Raw genomic sequence first — 21,589 nt, 5'->3', positions numbered from 1 at the left:
ATGGTCATTTTTACAGTTAATTTAAAACGAAAATTTATTAGCTTATTATTATACAGGTCTACATTTGTTGATAAAACCTATTGTTTTTCCTTTAAATATTTCACAAAGTTCTTGTCAGTGAAGACGTACCTTAAGCTATTTATTTTGGACCTGACCTTGGGGGTCGTCAACTCGCATATGTTAGGCAGACCGAGTGTTCTAGACTGAATGCCAGTCCTGACAATATATTATAATTAATACATACTACATTACTAATTAGGATTTCAAGATGATGCTTATTGCTTCGTAATTAGTTGCTTAAGGTAGAGTTATTTAATTATGAACGGATATCCTGTGCTCCAATATTATGGTTCACGTTTATTAAGATTGCTTTTTCATTCAAATTAGGTTGAAAATCAAGGTACTGAGCGCTGCGCAGGGTCCTGATTACTGAGAATTTAAAAATATTATGTTACATTGTAAGGTTAAGCTTAAGTACATAGGTACATGCTCATACATTTTAAGTGCATACACTAGATTGCGAAATAAAAATTGCAATAATCAGATTTGTATTCAACATTCCGTTTGAGTGGCGGTTAAGTCTTGCTCTCCCTGATATTACCGTGTGAAGCAGCAACAAATAGTCATTTAAAATCTTCAGTTTCAACTCTTATATTGTTTGATGGATGTATACTGGTCGGTTTGAACCCCGATTGAGCCTGGGTATTACTTGAATTTTTGTGAAACCACCGCGACACAAGGATTCAATTCCTTAATGCGGTCGTAGAGTCGTATTTAAAAAAAACTAATGAAACTTCAGACCATTCCCTTGCAAAGTGACTGATACCATCCCGTCAACTAATTCATTATGTATCAATAATCGGCAACACATTTTGCAGTAACAATAACAGCAATAGATCGAAACAATACCGGTCCTTTGATCTCCAAAGGACGAGTTTCAATGTTAATTGCTTCAACATCCTTTTACATTCTCTTTATTCGATTGTTCTCACTATCGCGTTTATCTTCGGGATAACGACGGCTCTGCAGTCGCTTTATAAGAATCTACTCAAGACATACGTTGGGTTAAAAGGAGGTTTATGTGTAAGTGGTAAGAAAAATGTAGAGACTTAAGGGAGCTTATGTTAAGTAATTGGTTTTAAGACAAAAATTTAACACTTATGAGCACATCTAGCCAAGTAAAGTGTCTTTGAAACAGATATTTGAATAGCATACATTACTTATTAAAGAAACCGACACCGCTCAGCCCAATCATAATTACTTTTCCCTTCTTAATAACACGCATTAATCACTTTTTAATCGTGTAACAGTAAACCCTTACTAAGTAAAAATGTAGGTTACATATGAGCTTAATTATGGCCCAAATTATACGTAGTTCAATTTTAACCGTTAAGCTTCTGCTGTCCAAACTTTTAAGTTTTCATTTAAGAGCTTTTAAAAGTGGAGTTCGCCTTGAACTATTTTTCAGTTTTCTGGGGTTTGAGTAAAAGTTTTCCGCAAATCAAGACGACCGCATAAGATCAACGAACTCGTGTGTCGTAAGGTAACGCGGGCGACACGCGGTGGCATGATTCAGGTGTTGTCTTACAAACTCACTCGACTCGAATACGCATGTTGGCACACTAAGGACTTTTATACACGAGGCAACACAGGTCCCCAAAACCGACGACTGGATGCCTACAACCAACAATTGTGAAAGAGAGACGTCACTCTACACTAAAGAGTACGTTATCTCTTTTCCTCAACTGTAGTAGTAAAATTACTGTAAAACGTGGCCTCAGGCCTTCAGATGTTCGTAAATAAGCAATAAGAATACGTCTTCGTATTATTGAATCTCATCGTCATTGAAGTTGTCGTGCGCTATCACGGTTTTCTCGTAATAATGTTACTTTAATAAACGGTGGTAGGCATTCTGTTCAGTAATCAAAGACTTGAGTTTAGCAGCCTTGTGTAGCCTCGTGTATTAAACGCTTAGTAACAACACCTCGTAAATATTGAAAGTAAGTTTTCTATGATAGGAATGTGCTTTCAGCAAATTCTTTAGTATTGTGTCAGGAAATGATGCAATATATGTACATATATATAATGTATTTGCACTTCTTTAGTTTGTATTAAGCAGCAATGGAAAAGGGAAATGGAGTATCTAGTAATCAGAATATGTGAGTAATTTTCATAGAAAAGTCGGCAAGTTCAGGGGGGCTCATTAGGGGTGATGCCCGCCAGATCGTTTTCTGGATTTTCTGAAAGATTAGAGATTTTTCGGTGCACGATAATGTAAAAGTCTGAAATTCTCTTTCGCTCAAACCTAAACAAGAAAAGTGATTTGATGATTTCCCATCCGAAAAAAAAGTAGGAAATCACAAAAAGAGATATATTTTGCCCAGTACATTGGCAACGAATTTGGGTCTTTAATTCATGCAAGAAATAAGGACATTCTTATCTACTTCAACCTGCAAAGATTGATGATACGTTGTACCCCTATGTAGTTATGAATGTAGATTTAGCAGTGGGCGTATGACATTAACTAATTACACGACAATGTCACTCTCAAACCTAACTGTGTATGATACAAAAAAATATGAATATTAAACATGTATTTTCAAAAGTAGCTGTAAAAACAGTTTTGGATTTGCATATCATTTGTACCTACATATTATCAACTCTTAGAACTGTTCGAAGGCAGTGGTGCGAGCGAGAGAGCAATATAAAGTCTAGAGCGGCATCTCTCTTCCACCACTATACTACGCTCTCTATTCTACACGATAGTACTTTAAAACTTTCTGGGGCAGTGTCTGAACTTACCTTTACTGCGGTGGATCAGAGGTGACTCCTAAAGAGTACAGATTCCTTCTTTACCTGCTGCATAGACCAGTACCTAAACTTTTTATTTAAGCGGTTCCCACGTAACATTGTGTAAAATATATGAAAAACCTGGTTATGAAACGGTGACATGCTAACGTGTCTTAATGTTTTCTAAATTCAAGTTTTGATGTATTCTTCTTGACCATATTGTGAGACTCTCTGAGACACAAGGACTAACTTCCTCGCTGCAGGGATCATTGTTTATGTAATCTTGATATCTTCATCCTTTCTGAGGTTTGAATTTGTTTATTGTTTTTTTTCCCTAGCGTTTCCATTTTTAAGTGTTTTAAGAGGTATATTTGGGGCAAAGCAGTAATTATTAAAGATTACACACTAACAAGTAGGTGGAAGGTGCTTCGCGAATTCCGTATTAAAATTATTCACATTGCATCATTTAGACAACATTCATACTCTATTGTCTAAGCCGATTCCTTGCGTCACACACTAATGAATAGACTCTAATTCCTTATACAAAATGTTACGTGACATTTACGATCTAACAGCTCATATTAAACTGGTTAAAAACTTTTATAGAAGTATCACCAGTAAACGTAGACCCCTGTCATTGAAATTTCGACCTACAAATGCGTTGGAATTTTCAGTGTGGTTTTAGTGCCATTTAGCATTGCACCTTTGACAAAACTATAAAACAAACGCACTTTATAGACATTCAAAATACCATTATCTTTACAAGCCCATGCCCCACACACAGAGGTTATTGAGTTATGTGTTTACCCATAGATAACATAGACAATATCTAATCATCGCATTACTTTCTATTTTGATAAATAGGTTGCAACATATTAACCTACTTAATACTTACATTTGATACATGAATTTCGTCATAAAAATGTTTATTTTAACCATTGAAACATACTTCAATTTTCAGAATTGCTTTCGAAATAGGATCGTGAGACAAATTGTTGTAGTTGATAAATGTCGAGGAAGGATGCATTTTAGAATATTTTTTTGAAGTAATTTCCTCTTACTAAATTCGATACATTATACACAAAAGACTCGAAGGTCAAAACAATGATTGGCCAATTCATAAACACTCCAAATAAATGGTAATGCCGTTCGATGATTGTCCCTAATAAGAGACCCAGATATATTTGCAACAATATGGAGTGCCGTTTGTCATCATTGTTCTCACTTCCCACGGTGAAGACGACTGGGAGTTGCATTGTAAAATGTTTATCAGTTACCTAGATTGACGACACATAGATACGTGCATTTAGTATAGTCACATAATATAGAATAGTACTGTACAGTATAGAAGTGTGTTTATGTTCTGTTGAAGGTAATATTATACTTAAATGCAAATGACTCGATTGACGATGTCAATACACTTTTCTAAGTGATTTAGTGAATCACAGATTGAGTGGTTATGTAAATTTTGAGAATTCTTTGTCATAACACTCGTATGGAGAAATAAAATCAGTAGCTTATTGCTTTTGTTTGCTTTCCGGAATCACGTTTCTTAGGTTTCGGTAAACGTCTTTAACTTTCCAAAAGACGGTTTAAAGGTCCTCCAAAGGACCCTGTCAAGGTCAATTTAAATTTATGAAAAATTAAAGTGACCCGTGACCCTCACGACTGCGGCCTGGTAATGGACCATAAAGTTCCAATTGCTGCCCACCTTCCTGCTTAAAAACATAAGGATGTAAAACATTCTGAGTGTCAAACCGACGACTTACTTATTTACTGCTTTGAAGACCATCAAGATGGCCCAGAAAGTGGAATAATTCTGCGTTAAAAATGTTGAAATAATTGAAATTTATGGAAATAGTTGCAAGAAGAGACCGTTATTTGATATAAGATCTAGACCTACCCGATCTAGTTATACTGGTTATGCAAGAAGCTGGCGAAAAACTCGAACTTAGGAATAGTTTATCCTGTCGAAAACTGATTTTTTAAATCAGCATTAATTTGCAGAAACCTTTGAAGTTGTCTACACGGGGCCACACTGTTTTATTTTTTATCGTGCGGCTTTTGCAAAGCTTCGTTTATAGGGATCAATTAAAACATGGTATGCAATTTGAGCCCCGAGTCGTAAGTAAAGGTCACCACGCCATACCCGCTGTAAGTGAGTGTAGCGTGTTCGATCCCTGCTTAGGACAAGTATTGTGTGATCCACGAATGTTTATTTTTGTCCGAGTGTCTCTGTGCATTTGATTCGCATTTATAGAACCTACGAAACACAAGCATTAGTAGCATTACAAGCGTTACCTTCCTTAGGGAATTTTTAAGTAAGGTTGTGAAAGTCAATTGTGGAGTTGAAACGGCATATAACACGGCGCCTGCAGCGTGTAGCATTGTCTCTCTTCCACAACTGCAATAATCTTTCTTCATACCGTGCCAATAGGCCCTCTGATCGCGTGCATCTTAAACAACACCACAACATTCAACTGCAACCTCTTGGCGTAATCACTTCACAAAACAAAAAGTTAATAATATACACTTGCTGTAATTTCGGTGTTCGGCGTACTTTGGCGCCAAAAAATATGGTAGCGCTGTCCTGGGGTGAATGAACAGATTATGTTTTCCGCATTTTTAAGGACTCAATAAGGCTTCGCTTACGTCTTTGCTAATTGGGCACGAGCATCGACAGGGGTCCAGCTCTTTCAGAAGTATTGCCATTTATTTTGACTGTAGTACATGTTTGACTTATTTAAGACGACAGTACAGTCGTAAGTGGTTTCATTGTTCTGTGAATGCTTGTACGAAATCGTTTAAGACGAAATATAACAGGAAAATACTTAACGATTGCTATATGATTTTTTTTTCGCTTTTGAACATAATTAACAGTGTAATTTAATTGAATTGAAATGTTCGTTCAGAGCCAAGCTATCAAAAAGTTTTTAATCGAATTGTCATTATTTATGTGTATATGGTCTTAATTGGTAATCTTAAATTCTAAGTGTTTATGATAATTGCAACGTTCATTTCACTGACGTTATATCGAGAATTCTGCCAAGTCTGTTAGTAACAAAATTAAATAATATTACATGTTAAGTAAAAAAGTATTTTGTAAGTAGAGCATGTTTTCTTTACATTTTGTGTTGAGCCAAGTTTTATCTATTAATACACTTGACACGGCTACTCAATTGACGTACCTATCTTAGCGATAAATGACACTTGATGCCTGATCAGTTTCTAATTACAATTAAGTGTGTTTGTAGTTAAAAAACCATTGTGTCATTATTTTTCATTTTTGAGCTTTAAAATCATAAGGCGTGTACAATTTTTAGTATTAACACTTTTGGTTGCAATTACTTGAGCATGCGGTCTATTAAAATAAATAATACTCTGGTTTTTATAATCATTGCATGTATAAGAGTGTAAAGCGTTGAACACCTCTGCTTACCCTCTAAACAGCCGAGTCATGATACACACGGACATTTAGGTGTATCGTTATTCGCACAAAGGAATGTAATTACTTGTCTCTGCGTTTTTTTTTTCTATTCGTACCTGCCGGGCATAGGTTATGTTACAATTCAGGCTGGGCACGATCTGATGATACCGTTAAACCGTCTCGTCTGCTAAAAATACCATTTTTTATAGAACACGGATTTTGGACAGGCGAGTGATACTGAGAAGTGGTTTAGGTATTTAGACATTGTGAATATTTATCTTTATTTATTTTTCTCTTGCTTTACTTATTGTTAACTTTTTACTTTAAGTATATCAGATTCGTGAATTAAACGCATGTAGAGTCTAATAACAGATTTTATGTATTTGAATTTATGTGCATGAATATTGAAGTATTGTACCAATAATGGTTTGACAGACAAACAATAGATGTCGATAATGTGCAAACGAAAAACTATAATCAACATCGGTCAGTCAACTGCAGCTTGATCAGCTCGGTAGCTAAGGACATATGGATATAGTGATACATAATTATGCGGACAGGATAACTCAAACAGCTGCGGTCAATGTAACTTGATGCAAGAAGCAATTCCTTCTAATAACTCCAGGCAGCCTCGAGTCAACGACCGCTGCCAATCAAGTTTGCCAAATTCGCTGCCAGACGCGGCCGCGGCGCACAACGGAAACCGAAAGTGCAGAAGTTCTGCCACACTTTAATAGTATTGCGACGTTTTTTATCTTTTTAATGTTGGCATCTAATTTGTGTCAGTTTTTTGTGTTGCCAATTATTTAATTGATATTGATTTGTAGAGGTGTAACGGGCGTACTCGTTTATGTCGAAGAGTTTTTCACGTTATAATTTAGACATATTATCTTGTATATTTGAGTGAACTGATTCATTAAATTCTAATAAAATCCTTTTTCCTCGCGTTATGTACCTTATATAATTAATATAAGGTATATATAAGGTAATTAATATTGATAAGCTAGTTGTACGTTTGGCTGTTTTAGATTTGCTCCAAATTAAATCGAAATTGAAATAAGGCTATCGAATGTTGAGAGGAAAATGTGATAATATTTTTATTTCATTATAGTATTACGGTTAACGGATTTAATACTAGGTATAGTAGTATTGTATCGTATGAAATACTTATTTATCAGTGAAAAGGGAAATGTATTATATATTAATTGGATAAGCGATAAAGTTATCTACATACAAACTTTTGTCGTGGATTTCGTCCTTATAGATTGGTTTTCAACAGACCTTTTACAGAGCAGGGACGAGGCAACGAGGCAACGGGCGAGTCTTTATTCAATATGATTTATCCATAAAGTTAATTTCCTCAAAAGATATTGGAAAACTGACGTAAAATGATTAGATGTGGCCTGAAGATACCTTTCGAAATAAAATAGTGTGTAGACGTGTGAGCAACATGCTGCTCTACAAAGCGCAGTGCGCTGTCACTCTTACCTCCAAGTATTAAAGTAGAATTTACTAAAATTAAGTAATATTTAATTTTGTCACTTAATTTTTGTGTAAACAACATTAATATACGACAAGATAATTGCCAAATCATCATGACTAGCATATTTTTAGATTATAATGTTTGTGAGTCTGTAGTTATGTAAGAAGGAAGTATTAAGCAATCTCTTAAATACATTACGTTAGTTTAGATAAGCTTTACCAAACACAGCTTTATTTTCTTTTTCATAACTTAACATTATATAATTGCAATTAAACTGAAAACAACTAAAAATACAATAATCCATCTCGTTTAGTTAAAGAGTAACAAACTTTGAAGGCTTAAAATAATATTCGGTTACTAAATTACTCAATACAGCTTACTGTCGAAGCGGGCAATAACCCATAAAATAAAGGAACATCATATTTTGATCGGCCGTTTACCATAAAACGAGCATTTACTGAAGGGTAGCAATTTGAGGAGTAACAAGAGAAAAACGACGATCGTGAGTCGCGGTGGTCGACACCGATTCCACGAACATTGGATGAGAATTATTGCATGCGTTAGGTTATATGGTATATATATACCATACATTCAACGTGTGACGCACTTTAACTACAACGATTTATTGGATGGGTTTTTTTGAGATTTAGGTTCATCTTAATTTTTCCGATAAGTCTGTCGTATCAATTTCTGATGCCAAAGATATAAGGTAAATCTAAAATGTTAACAAAATATTCCTTTAACCGCAGTCGGGTAAAAACCCCTTTAAATTAACACGAACAGCAAGAAAATGACCTCACCTGCTTGGTATTTAAAGTAAATAATGGACACATAAATGTAGGCTTCTAACTTGGTCTGTTGGTAGCAAAAATGCCAACAAGTTTACCGTTAAGTTAAGCTCTGCTACCGGTCCTCGGCTAAATATTACCGCAAACAAACTACACGCCGTACTATAGGAAACAACCGACCTTCTTGGATTCACTTATATTGCCAATTGTGTTTGTGGCCAATGTTGGGCATACATTCAGCTTTCGTTGCTAAGTCGTAATATTCTCATGAATTAAAGAAGATGATCTATTTTATTCGCGGATCTAAAAAACGGAATTACTGCGTAAAGGTAATAGAAATTCTGGCCGTGTTCTATTTTTAAAATGTTTGGACAAAGAATTTGCAAATATAATGCAAAATAGAGACTTTATTTTTTTGTGACCACGAAATGATGTTATTAGATGTTGCCAGCCGAAAATATAGCCCAATCGATTACTCTTGCATGAGCCTATTACCGGATAGCTAGGGCAACACAGCAGGTGGAAGTGGCATACTTTGAATGATAACTGACCATTGCTATTATAGAAATTGAAGGCATTGAATCAGCTTTTGACTATAATTGCTTCAAATCGGCTAATAAATAGGTAATATTAATGTGATCAGAAATATTAAAAGGCACTACTAACTTACTAAAACCTAATAAAGAAGTTTGATGATTTATATTAAATAACAATTACCCTTTAAATAAACAACTGCCAACGAGTTTTTATCGATTTTTTAATGAATTTACCAAAAAGGAGAAAAATGTTTTTCTTACACAATATTTTTTAAATGAGTACCGTCGAAACCCGTGACTTCGCCTGCTCTACCTATCTTCGCCTAATTTTTAGTAAGTTAGATTTGCGAACATATTTTTAGTACAAATTGTGCAAAATACTACTAAATACAAAGGATTTTTTACGTATGGCAAGATTTTGCAAATAAATTGTGACTTACTTCACACTATTGGCCACCATTGCGTTTTTTCCGTGAAATGGACGACACGTTTTTTTTTGCTGGTGTTTTAACTTCAGTTTTAGGCAGTATTACAGAACAGGTAATGTTTATCTTATTATTTTATTATGAACTACAAATATCTCTCTTTCATTGGACACTATTATTATCTATCTTATTCACGTTTAGAGGCTACAATTAAATAAATATCATTGTGTTGGTACTGGTAGCCATTTTGTTGCCGAACTTCGCCTACTGCTAGGGTTGTCAATTCCATTGTTATTGTCTTTTATTTATTATTATAATATATATTATACAAATAGTAGAGCTTTTTGCTTTAAAAGTAAGTACAATTGTGTAAAATTTTTATAGATATTTTCTTAAATGGACAAAACATTTTTTTTAATAAATTATTGGAAAAAAGAGTTCAAGTTTCCGGATACATTTGATAACAAACTGGTTGTTGCAGAATTACCGACAATGCAAGCGAAGCAACGCAATAGGCGGTCATACACTACAAAACACTCACAGCATATGATAGATTTGGCAGTAGATGCGTTACAAAATAAAACAATGTCCTCGTACGATGCAGAGAAAATTTTTGGCATACCTCGTCGAACATTATTAGACAAACTGCACAATAAACATCCTAAGAGTCCAGGATGTCCGACAAGGCTCAACGACCAAGAGGAAGCTAATATAATTAAAGTTCTATTAGCAGCGGCAGAATTCGGCAGTCCTTTGACTCTTCTGGATTTGCGAATTGTCGTTCATAGGTAATAATTAAATATGTTTTATTAGCAATTCTATTCAACAGGCACTCAATATATGCAGAATCTTGTAGATAAATATGTACATACCTACTTTAGTTTAGAGTGGTATTCTTTTTTCAGATACTTAGAGGGCAATGGCAGACTTACTATTTTTGACAACAAATTACCCGGCAAGAAGTGGGCATACTCTTTTATAAAAAGACATAAATCTAAATTAGCATACAGAGTGGTACAAAATATAAAACGAAGCCGTGCAGAAAAATCTCCTGATGAAATGAAGGAATACTTCACAAATTTACAGTTATCATTGAAAGATGTTCCTAGTGATAACATATTAAATTATGACGAAACGAATTTAACAGATGATCCAGGGTCCCAAAAGTGCTTATTCAAAAGAGGAGTGAAGTACCCCGAAAGAGTATTAAATAGCACGAAAGGTGCTATCTCTATAATGTTCGCAATAACTGCTGGAGGAGAATGTCTACCTCCTTACGTTGTATACAAGGCGGAGCATTTATATACAACATGGACATTAAACGGTCCTAAAGGTTCAAGATACAACCGTTCTAAATCGGGATGGTTTGACAGTGTCTTGTTCGAAGATTGGTTTGAAAGTATTATTCTACCATGGGCTAAAAACAAAACCGGTACAAAAGTTTTGATTGGGGATAACTTAGCGTCCCACATAAATCCCAAAATTGTGTCATATTGTGAAGGAAATAATATACGTTTTGTATTTTTACCTCCAAATTCGTCACATTTGACACAACCGTTGGACGTCTGTTATTTCGGGCCATTAAAAAAACTGTGGCGAGAAATTTTACTAAATTACAAAATAAAGAATCCAAGACAAACCACGGTTCACAAAGGACATTTCCCAGATCTTCTCAAAAAACTGGTGGTACAGCTTAACGAGAAAACAAATAACATAATTAGTGCTTTTAAAAGTACTGGCATTGCACCATTTAACCCCGATAAAGTTATTTTAAAAATACCGGATACAAATAAAACAACGATGACGTATACTGTCGATGAAGCACTATTAGATTGGTTGAAAGAGACACGTAAAGCAGATCCTAATAAGAAAGTACGAAATAAAAAACTAAATGTCCCACCGGGCAAATCGGTATGTACAACGGACTTTGAAAACTTAAATATTCTTCCAAAAAAAGTAGGAACATATAAAATACAAAGAAAGACGAATTCCAACACTATGCAATTAAATCCTGACTTATTACTGCAGCCACCTTTGATGCTTATAAATCCCGATAGCCTCAAAACGTTGTGTCTCAGAAGCGTTAACAATCATTTGGTTCAGTTAGAGCAATACCAGTACCCAGGTGAACAAACTTTGCAAGTATCTGACGTTCATAATTTGTGCGATATTTCAAAAAATTACAATGCAAATATGCGATTCATAAATGAAATACCAAACTGCCTACAAACCAACAAGCCTAAAATTATAATTACCTCGGATATCACTATAAAACCAGGAGAGTTTACAAAACATCAACAGATCAAGCAAGGAAACATCAATATCAAACAGAAAAAATGTAAAATTACGCGTTCCGCCATACATATGAAATTAATTCCAGCAAGAAAAGAAACACTAACCAAAAGAAGAAAAGTTTTTGAAGATATTACAGAAGAAATCAAAGCATTACACACACAAGTCATTAGTAAAGTTAGCAAAAAACCTAAAGAAGAAAATATGAAAAGAAGATTAATAAAAAAAGAAACTAATAAAGCAAAACAGAAGAAGCAAAAATGCAAATCTATGAAACAAAAGAAGAAATATAATAGTAGTGAATCTAGCTTTACTTCTGACACTGAAATATCTTATGCTGATACGGAAGATTCAGAATATGAAACAATGGACGATATCATCACAAGCCAGCAAGAAGAAGAAAATATTGAACCATCTATACCCTACGGCATTTCCGACATTAAATATCTCACAGAGGATGATAAAAAGTTAGAAAACGACTCATGGATTTTGGCTAAATTTACAACAAAAAAAAGCATGAAGCATTTCGTTGGTAAGGTAATATCAATAAAAGATAACATTCCTGAAGTCAAATTTGTGAGAAAAAAGAAGGAATCTAAATTTGATGGAGGATTAGTATTCAGCTATCCAAGAGTAGATGATATTTGCACCATGCAACATTTAGATGATGTTATTATGAAATTGCCCGAACCAAATATTTCTCGACGCGGCGAAATCATATTTAATATCGATTTGAGTAATTATAACGTACAGTAGGTAAAAAAGATGCTTGTGTAACACATCATTTTTTTTAGTACCTACTACATTCTAACTGAGTGATTGAGATTGATTTATGTTTTTAACCTGATTTAATAACTGAAACCAAATAATCGTGCCATTTTTTGTTTATCTATAGTTATTGTTACATAAATGTTGCTTTGTAGTAACGGTCGATTAAGTAAATACTAAATAGGTAGGTATTCTGTTAAAATCGATCGTTTTTAACAGTTTAAGAAACGGTAATTATTGAAGATTCTTTTAAATCTTACTAATTAGGTACTGATTTAATAAAAAGTCTGATATTAGTATAAAAGATATAATATTTGTAAGTACCTACATAGCAAATAAGTAATGATGCTAAATTGCCTTCAATTTTCTATGAATGTTTGTTTTTATCTTTTATACTTTTAAAAATAAATAAATAATTGTATACATTATTTTCCTTTAAAATGTCCCCTCCTTGAAATGCAGTAAAATAACAATTGTTTGGCAGCCCTAACATCGTTATAACAAATGTATGGAACAACTTCAAACTGCTCCCTATCTTCGCCTACTGTACTCATTTTAAAAAAAAAGGATTCTATTAAAATGAATGTAAGGTATATATTAGTCTGTCACTTATTAAATTGTTTGGATCAGATGTACTTCACAGAATTTTATATAATTATCTATAATTCGATACCTTACGACGATGTAGGCGAAGTTAGGGAAACTCATCCATACTTCGCCTATCACGTTTGAAGCCAAATTTTAGCCAATTCACAACCAAATTTAAGACTTATTTTCTTTACAATAGTAACCAAAGTGCAATAAAATATTTTTTCTGCCTTAGTGATTCAAAATATTTTCGAATTAAAAAGTAGTGTTGAAAAATGAGTCAAAACCCAGGCGAAGTTACGGGTTTCGACGGTAATTATGAATTGGGTAAAGTCTTTTTTTTTTATAGTTTGGTGTCGGGTCCCAAGGCCCAGGCCTTTCTTCCGCAGACTGACATCAAAAAGTATATTCGAAATAAATTATTCCTCTCAAACATACTTTATTATTTGACTGATTAACAAACTTTTCTTTTCACACGTCACATTTACCTACTGCCTCCGAATAATATGGAAATAAACTTATACAAATACATCTTCTGCATACGTCACTATACCTTGAAACATTAGCACCTGTTTCAATAAAATAAGACGAACATGGCTACCAGCTACTGTAAAACGCAAGGAGGTTTTATTTAATTTAAACCTGTCTGATCTTTATAGAGCGGTTTTAATTTCCGAAGAATTAAAATAATTCTGAATGTTATTCGCAGCTGCAGTAGTTGAGTTGGACAGTGTGAGTTATATAGTAAGTTGTTATACATTGCGGGTTTAAACGAATATAGGTATTGTAAGTTACCAGACATAGTAGGCAATGTATCGCAACTTGCACGATAATTTTCACACCTTTTAATGTAAGCTTAAAGTAGTTTTTCGATAGATAGTCATTAGAGGCTTTAATGTTTTTGATTTCAAACATCAAAGATGTTAGGTAAAATAGGTATTTATACGCAAAGAAAGTGTTGCCAACTATTTATTTTCAGACTTACATGTAAATTCATCTTAAATTAATTTTCAATTCATCGACCGATATTGACGCACGACCCATATCCGCCATCAGATTTGAAATTTAAATCAAAATTTATTCTTTATCGCCAATGTCAAGGATAAACAAAGATACCTTGACATTGAATGATCAAATTCAAATTAAGTCAGGAGACAAAATGTTATGCGGTTTGGCAGAATTTGGTAATAGAAAAAACTTGTGCAGTAAGAGTACTAAATATTAATTTTCTTTTTTAGGCACTTTCGAAACGTTATTATCAATGGCTCTGGTTACACAGATTCCAAAAGTCATAGTTAGCAAGTAACTCTATAAAAAATAAATTAAAAATCATGAAAAGAGGAATAAAAGTCAGGAAATCTGTAATTGCAACGCAAATAATTATGATTACGATAAAATGTTGATACTGTGGTCGCAAAAGGATCACGATATTGGTTTTTAATTAATAAGTGGCACCAACGGACGCAAGTCAAATTAACTTGATCTAAACAAATTGTTTTGGTACCTAAAAAGGTAAATAATCTTCTTAAATTAAAAAAAAAATTGCCAAATCGATCACTTTTTCTGTTTTGCTATAAAAAAATACCAAGATTCACATTCTCTATTGTAAGATTGTTTACTATTTTAAATAACCTGAACAAATGAAGCATTGGCAAATGACTTAGACATTCTATTTAAAATTAAACCACGTAATACTAAAGATTAGAATATTGCAAGTCAAAGTGCAGTGACTCAACTCAGATAAACCTGGAGCAAAGTCTCTTAATTGATATTACATAGTTTATAATTAATGGCTAAGTAATTTGCTAGAACAGTCATTATAGACCAAGTGTTTGTTTTGTGTTTAATAGAAAACAAAATCAATCAATGCTTGTGTAGCAGCGGTCGATCAATGTCAGATGACTTTAATACAATTGCTTGTCTATCATGGTGTAATATAACGATTATTTGCATGAAGTAAAATCTATGTTTGAGACATCAAAACATTGTTTTTGTATTATTGTGACTTTAAGTAGAATGTTATAAAAAATCCTAGAAAGAAGAAGAACTATATATCATCATTCTCCTGCCCATGCATCATGCATCATCAGCAACATGTCATCTTCTTCCATACCTTCCTATCGGCTGTCATCTCACAAGAAAAACTCTTTACAGCCCTATCGTCTTTCACACAATACATCCATCGTTTCTTTAGAATAAATAAAGAAGAAGAAGGGAAGAACTATATAATCTAAAATTAATAAAACTTTCACTCGGAACTGGCACTTTTGAATAGTTATGTATTTTTTACTTCTCTTATATAAATTGTTTGTAAGTCTGTAAGGTATGTTGCCTGATATTTATAAATGATTATGATAAAATATTTATCGATTGGAATCTATATCAATAATCGGTGTTAAGACTAACTCTGCAAAGACGCAACTACAAGGATGTTGCTTGGAAATTAAAAATAAATCCTAACAATTTAAAGCTTACTACTAGTATTAATAAAAACATTAGATAGATTAGAATCTAACTTGAGATGGTAATGATAGTTGATTAGGATCTACATTTGAAACCAATTAATTTATCTTTCTTATCATAAATTGTTTCCTTAATATTTCAGTACTTATAGTTGTTTATTATAAAATTGCCTTTTGATGTACCGGAAAAATGTATTTAGATTGTAAATTGATTGTGTCGATCGATTGATGATAAAATAATGCGACTGATTGTACATTAATATTTACTATCACAATATAGTAATGTTGAAGATACGTCAGCCACTATGTTCAAATGACAACATTTTAGTAAATTATGTGTTATCTCAAGTAAATATATAAAAAACGGGTTAAATGCCGTAGAAGAAGGTTGAAGAAAAACATTTCTACAACAAATTGCTCTCTAAAAAATTCATTTTTAGTATTTGTTGTTTGAAGTGGCAACAGAAATACATCACCTGTGAAAATTCCAAACTTTCCCCCGTGTGCCTATCATATTTCATGAGACACTGCCTGGTGGAGCCTAAGTAAGCGTCAGCATCCTTCCATAGGGAATCCTAAGAAATAAACGACAAAGCTGCTAGCGTAAAGAAAATTCCTATCTATAGGTATTATTAATATATGAAGCTGAAGAGTTTGTTTTTTGTTCAGGAACTACTGGTTCAAATCGAAAAATTATTTTTATATTGAATAGAACATTCATCGAGGAAGGTTTTATAAGGCTTTATATCATCACTCTGCGACTAATAGGAGCGAAGATACAATGGAAAATGTGAAAAAAGCAGGGCAGGTATAAATTATAACTTATATCTTCTACCCACGCGAACAACAGCTAGTTATTTATAAAGGAAGAAAGTAATAGTTACAGGCTGCATGATTATTCTCTACCAGTTAGCAGCTTTCTATTTCGTTTCAAGTCTTTGATATATTTTGACATGTAACTCATGGTAAACACATTTGAAGACGCCAAGTTGTGAACACCAGTCGTAACTCGTACTGAAACAGGTAGACTAGCTACTTATACGTGTTAATGGGCTGTGAATCAGCGTCTTCCTATTACTTGAGTAATTTTAGCTCAAATGGCCTGAGGGCTTGTATTTAAGTAACTGTCGTGGTTGTGGAAGAGCGATGCTGCTCTAAGAAGTATAGTGTGCTGTCTCGTTTTTAAAATGGGCAGTTTTATTTGAAGCTCAGTTGTGCTGCGGAAACTTTTGTGGGTATCGTTAAGTGAAGCTTGCGTTGAAAGGTGTGATTTTCCCTTTTTAAGCTGTAGTTATCTGGTGGTCTTTGCTCCATTTGTTTGGTTGTTGTAAGTATTTACCATTCTTACGTCTTATTTCGTCTCTCTTTCCACATTTTTATTAACAAACATGCCAAAACTTTGTCAGAAGAAATGCTTAGATTCCTTTCTCTCTTAATGCTTTGTTCGTCATCATGATCTCTGATGATTGTCAACTTTCTTTATCTTTCCTCATCATTTGGACACGGCGTTAACCCCATTATGAGGAGGATGTGCGGTCTCAAGAATATCGCACTGCCAACATCTATTAATCCAACTATTTCCATCTAGGTCAAGGGGATAATTGCCATCTCCAAGGACCCAATCAGGAAGTAAGTCCGTCTCAGTTTTGTAAGATTGACGTATCCTCGCGTGCGTGGTTCAATTACACCTTAGGGGGGCAAATGGGTGCTTCCTTTTGTTGGCCACTCAGTTGTTCTTTCATTGCAATCTAATTGGCGGTGACAGATGTTGAAGTGAACGACTTCTGTCAGATTATGTGTCATTTGTGAAGCTGGTTGATCGTCATCCTCTATTTCTGGACAGCCGGACGACGAAAACTATTGCAACTGTAAATGTTTTTTAATCTCCGCTTCACTAAAATTTGAGTCAGTCAAGCGACTATTCTTATATGTCTCTCTCTCTCCTCTAGATCTCCGTCTGCGTTTACTTCTTTAGTGTTGTTCAGGGTCACATCTGTCTATACATACATATTTATTGCAGTGAAGAGTCTGCTACGTATTTACGCAGACCATCCCGACTTTAATACGACATAGCATATAAATTATGATATTTACTCGAACTCTTATTGCTTCAGCTGTTTTGTGCAGCATCCGTGTGCCCGATAAGTCCTTTTTATCTATTTTCATTTGTGACGTATTTTATGTTTAACACTTGTGTATACATTTAATATGTGCCAATGTTAGTATATGTATGTAAGTGCAAGTGTTCTGACATTGATAATATTTTTACACTCTTATTTAATTTATTAAATAAATTCCGTTTGCATGTCGAAATGTGCACATGTATCAATACTTTAATTAAAAATAATAATTAATTACTCTTTTTTTAAGTTATACGTAATTCATGAGATAATAAGTTAAGGTTCAGACTACGTTTTATTAGATTAAAAGGAAAGTGAAACATTTGTCATTGGCGGTTTTAATTTGGTTTTTATCCGGAACTAATTATCATATATCTAATCATATCCTCTACAAATATTATAGTGACAATTGTGTATAGATTTTAAATTGATTAACATTCAATTTAGTTTGATGTATGTAACATAGTTATTTAGATAATACATCAGTGAATGCCGACCGATATTCATATACGATAGAAAATATTTTTAAAATACATGATTATATGAGGAAAAAGGAAGTGTTAGGTTGCAGTTACATAAAAACTATATAGGATATAACCTTTGTGTTATTCGACCTACAAAAACTATATATAAAGATAAAACTCACTAATAGGAGCTATATTCAACTGTCTAAAAATAAGCGTCGCAATTTTTTGTAACTATTGTGACGTGCCCGGATATTGACATACGTTAAATATTATAAATATATTTTGTTAATAATTAAAACAGATGCAGGTATATTTGGTGAGCTCAGTCTTACGATATCCTTGTCTCAGGTATTTACTCACGTGTGCGCCGCGGGTGGAGATCGCTCACGATTTAGGATCACACGATATTTCTTTAGTTTTATTACTTGTCTGTCACTTGCAACGTATTGCACATTTGTATTCTCTTGATAGCTTCTAAACATTTCACACACTTATAGGGCTGTCAATTCTTCAAAACAATTTCTAAATCATTTAATTAAATTTTGTAAGTTTGTATATAAAATTTAGAACATACGAACTCACTTAAAATAAATGCAATTGTAACAAATGGTCCATATTATTTATTTTCATTCGTATTTTGAAGTTAAAATGCCGCAGTATTAATATTCTAATTCCACCACCAGCTATGCAGCAATAAAAATAATTTTCAAATATAAATCGACAGTAAAAGTAGAGTTGACAGCCCTAGAAGCACTTGTTAGTGTTGTGTTATTGATATGCATTTGGTGTTTAGTGGCGGTTAGGAGAATGATGGAATGAACATGGATGAGAGAGCGACACATCGAGATGCACGAGGGTGACTCAGGCAGGGATACCAAGAACTGGAGATGGAGAGTCAATGAATGAGGCTTAATGAGGAGGCGGGTCGTGACAGCCAGATGATTAGGTCAGGAGTTCTTGCTAGAGTTGTGAGGGAGCTATCTTTGGATGCTTTTGTTGGTGTAAAATGACATAAACTAATGGGGTTGCTTTCAAGACAGTATAGTTTAATCTGATATGAACATTGCAGATGGCACTTAGATTAAAAATCGACACGATAATATTTTCTGGTGCTGATGTCAATAACAGAATTTGGCACCTCGATTTTTGGAATAAATTATTATAGTCTGCTGGTATTGTTCACGCGCGTTGGCGGGCCAAACAAATATTTATTAGTGAGTCCAACAAGTGAAGTATTAGTTTGGTCCACAGTCCAAATATTTGTCCAGTACAGGGATCTGACCCAAGCAGTGCAATGAACTTGTCCACTTCACCAATCGTGATAAATGTATTTACAAATTCAAATTCGACATTCACGTCGTATTATTTGTCTTTATTTTTAAATAAATTTGTTATTTCTCAATCTTCTGCATGTGAATCTGACTATTAAACCTCTTTGCTCGATCTCATAAACTCCAAGATTTAAGTATAATATTATTGTTTTCGGCATTCTTTACACAAGTATGTGGTTCAACCTAGTCTATGTCAACGTATTTGGCACACGTGGATGTTAAGATAAGATAACGCTAGTCAAGGATGAGGTGTGATTTGATCGCGGCCTGTTGGAAAACGAAAGGCAAAGATAACTGTTCGTAGTATACGTTAATACAGTACTTAACATGTGTTATGCCAACTTTTACATGTTTTCGCTACTAGACTATAACTGGCGAAAATGGAATGAGTAACTGAGTTATTTCTTATCAGTGAACTATCACTAAAGTATATAGTAGCTTATGAATGACGCCAAAATAATCACAATCGCTTAAAGTGAAGTACGTTGTACAGTAAGTCCATTAATTCAATCCCAAAAATTAGATGGAAAATGTGTGATAGTTGACTGAAGGTAGAGATTATTATATGGTTAGCACATTTTGAAAAAAACTTAGAAGTGTAATATTGGAAGGAGATCATAATCATAGTACTAATTCCAACGACATTTTTTTCAACCAAGCAAGCAGTTTACTTACTCTAAAATAAAATTAGTTCAAGTTCAAGGTACTTATTTGATTAAAAGTCCAAGTGAAGGTCAATATTAATATATAACGGTAGAATGAGCATGAGTCCCCTCTAGTAATAAAAAAAACTGACCGTTTTCAAAGCCAATTTCGAGAGATTTAAATAAGGTCAGCTGAGGACAATGCTCGTGTTTCTCAGCCCCATACAAATCAGACCACATCTGCACGTTTACAGGAACGCGTCATGCAACAAACGATTTTATTGGATTTAAAATGGCTTTTATTAAGTAAATTGATGGATAGTGTGCGGATTCACCAGTTCAAGAGATCATTTCGCAATTGGAGAATAGGCATTTTAGAAACGATTGAAGAATATATAATAGGTAATGATGGTTTATTGGTTATCGGGTTTTGATAACAACAAGATGTCTTGTTAAATGATTTGGCAATGAACTTTACGGGTTTCATTGCAATTTTCGAGCATGTGGGTTGGCATAGTAACGCCTTTCGAGTAAATTTAGTACGACCTGCGTTTTTTTACTTGCTGATGGCGAATTTTCTTTTAATAATGTTATGTTTGTATGTTAAAAGAAAAATCGACAGATAGTATATGTAAGTAGTATTTGTGTCTGCATCGAGTATGAATCTGTGGAAAGAGTTACGATATAGGGCGTGCAGACCGGTTATGAGTATTGAGAAAGTGTGCAAACTTGCAGACTTCACCTGTTTTTCTCTCACCAGCTTCTATAGGCACAAGGTTTATGAGATAAACACTAATATGAAGTTTCTAATTATTTATCACGTTATAAAGAAGAGTAATTACAATGACAGCGTAACGTCCAAAGCTTTATTCTAAAGCAGTAAGGTTGATTTTCGCATGTCATTGCTAGGTAAGCTTACATGCGGTCGTATGTATCTGGTAAAAAATAAAGTGGTCGTCTAGAGTGCTTTCATTGCATGTATCCGTATTCTAGTTTGCAAATGACTTTAAGTCATTGGACTGAATTGCTGTTTTAATTGATTTTTTTACGAGGAATGTCTCGTCATGGCCTAGTGGCTTCAATGGTAGGATACGTGGGGCTCAGGTTCTAGGTTCCAATTCAGTTCCTTGTGGTTTTTGAATCAGGAATCACGGAATCATGTTTTTTTTGTCTTCATTTAAAAAAATATTTTTATTAAAGGTTCACTCGCGCGCTTTTATCTTCCCGACGCTGTGGCGGGGTTTCAAAGCAATCTGGTTCGATTTGCAATTTAAATAAATAATTATGAATCCGCCTCACAAAAGTTATTATCTACTATTAAATAACGTACCTACGTAAGAAGGAAACAGGACCAATATTATCAGATTCTAATAGTCTTAAGATCATTGATATGATCATTTCCACATGGCCTGCACTATACGGCAAAAATATTTCAGCTCGCTTTAACTCACATGAAAAAAACTAAAGG

The 21,589-nt window shown here is 33.9% G+C and overlaps 2 protein-coding genes across 3 annotated transcripts in view; both read left to right on the top strand.

The window, feature by feature from the left end:
• Nucleotides 1–21,589, top strand: part of LOC113503593 (chondroitin sulfate synthase 1) — a 53,113-nt gene that overhangs the window by 19,984 nt on the left and 11,540 nt on the right. The gene's annotated exons all lie outside the window — the stretch shown is intronic.
• LOC113503594 lies at nt 9,284–12,935 on the top strand. Of its 2 annotated transcripts, XM_026885644.1 has the most exons (3): nt 9,284–9,564; nt 9,931–10,237; nt 10,355–12,935. In XM_026885644.1, the coding sequence occupies exons 2-3, from the start codon at nt 9,942–9,944 to the stop codon at nt 12,495–12,497; spliced, it is 2,439 nt and encodes an 812-aa protein (XP_026741445.1). In that variant the 5' UTR covers nt 9,284–9,564; nt 9,931–9,941; the 3' UTR covers nt 12,498–12,935. The 2 variants fall into 2 exon arrangements, with proteins under 2 accessions (XP_026741445.1, XP_026741444.1); XM_026885643.1 differs by having other exon boundaries at nt 9,285–10,237.

This window comes from Trichoplusia ni, chromosome 19 (genome assembly GCF_003590095.1).
Source record: "Trichoplusia ni isolate ovarian cell line Hi5 chromosome 19, tn1, whole genome shotgun sequence".
Classification (NCBI taxonomy): domain Eukaryota; kingdom Metazoa; phylum Arthropoda; class Insecta; order Lepidoptera; family Noctuidae; genus Trichoplusia; species Trichoplusia ni.
Note: the sequence above shows the minus strand (reverse complement) of the source record. Positions and strands in the feature narration are given on the sequence as shown.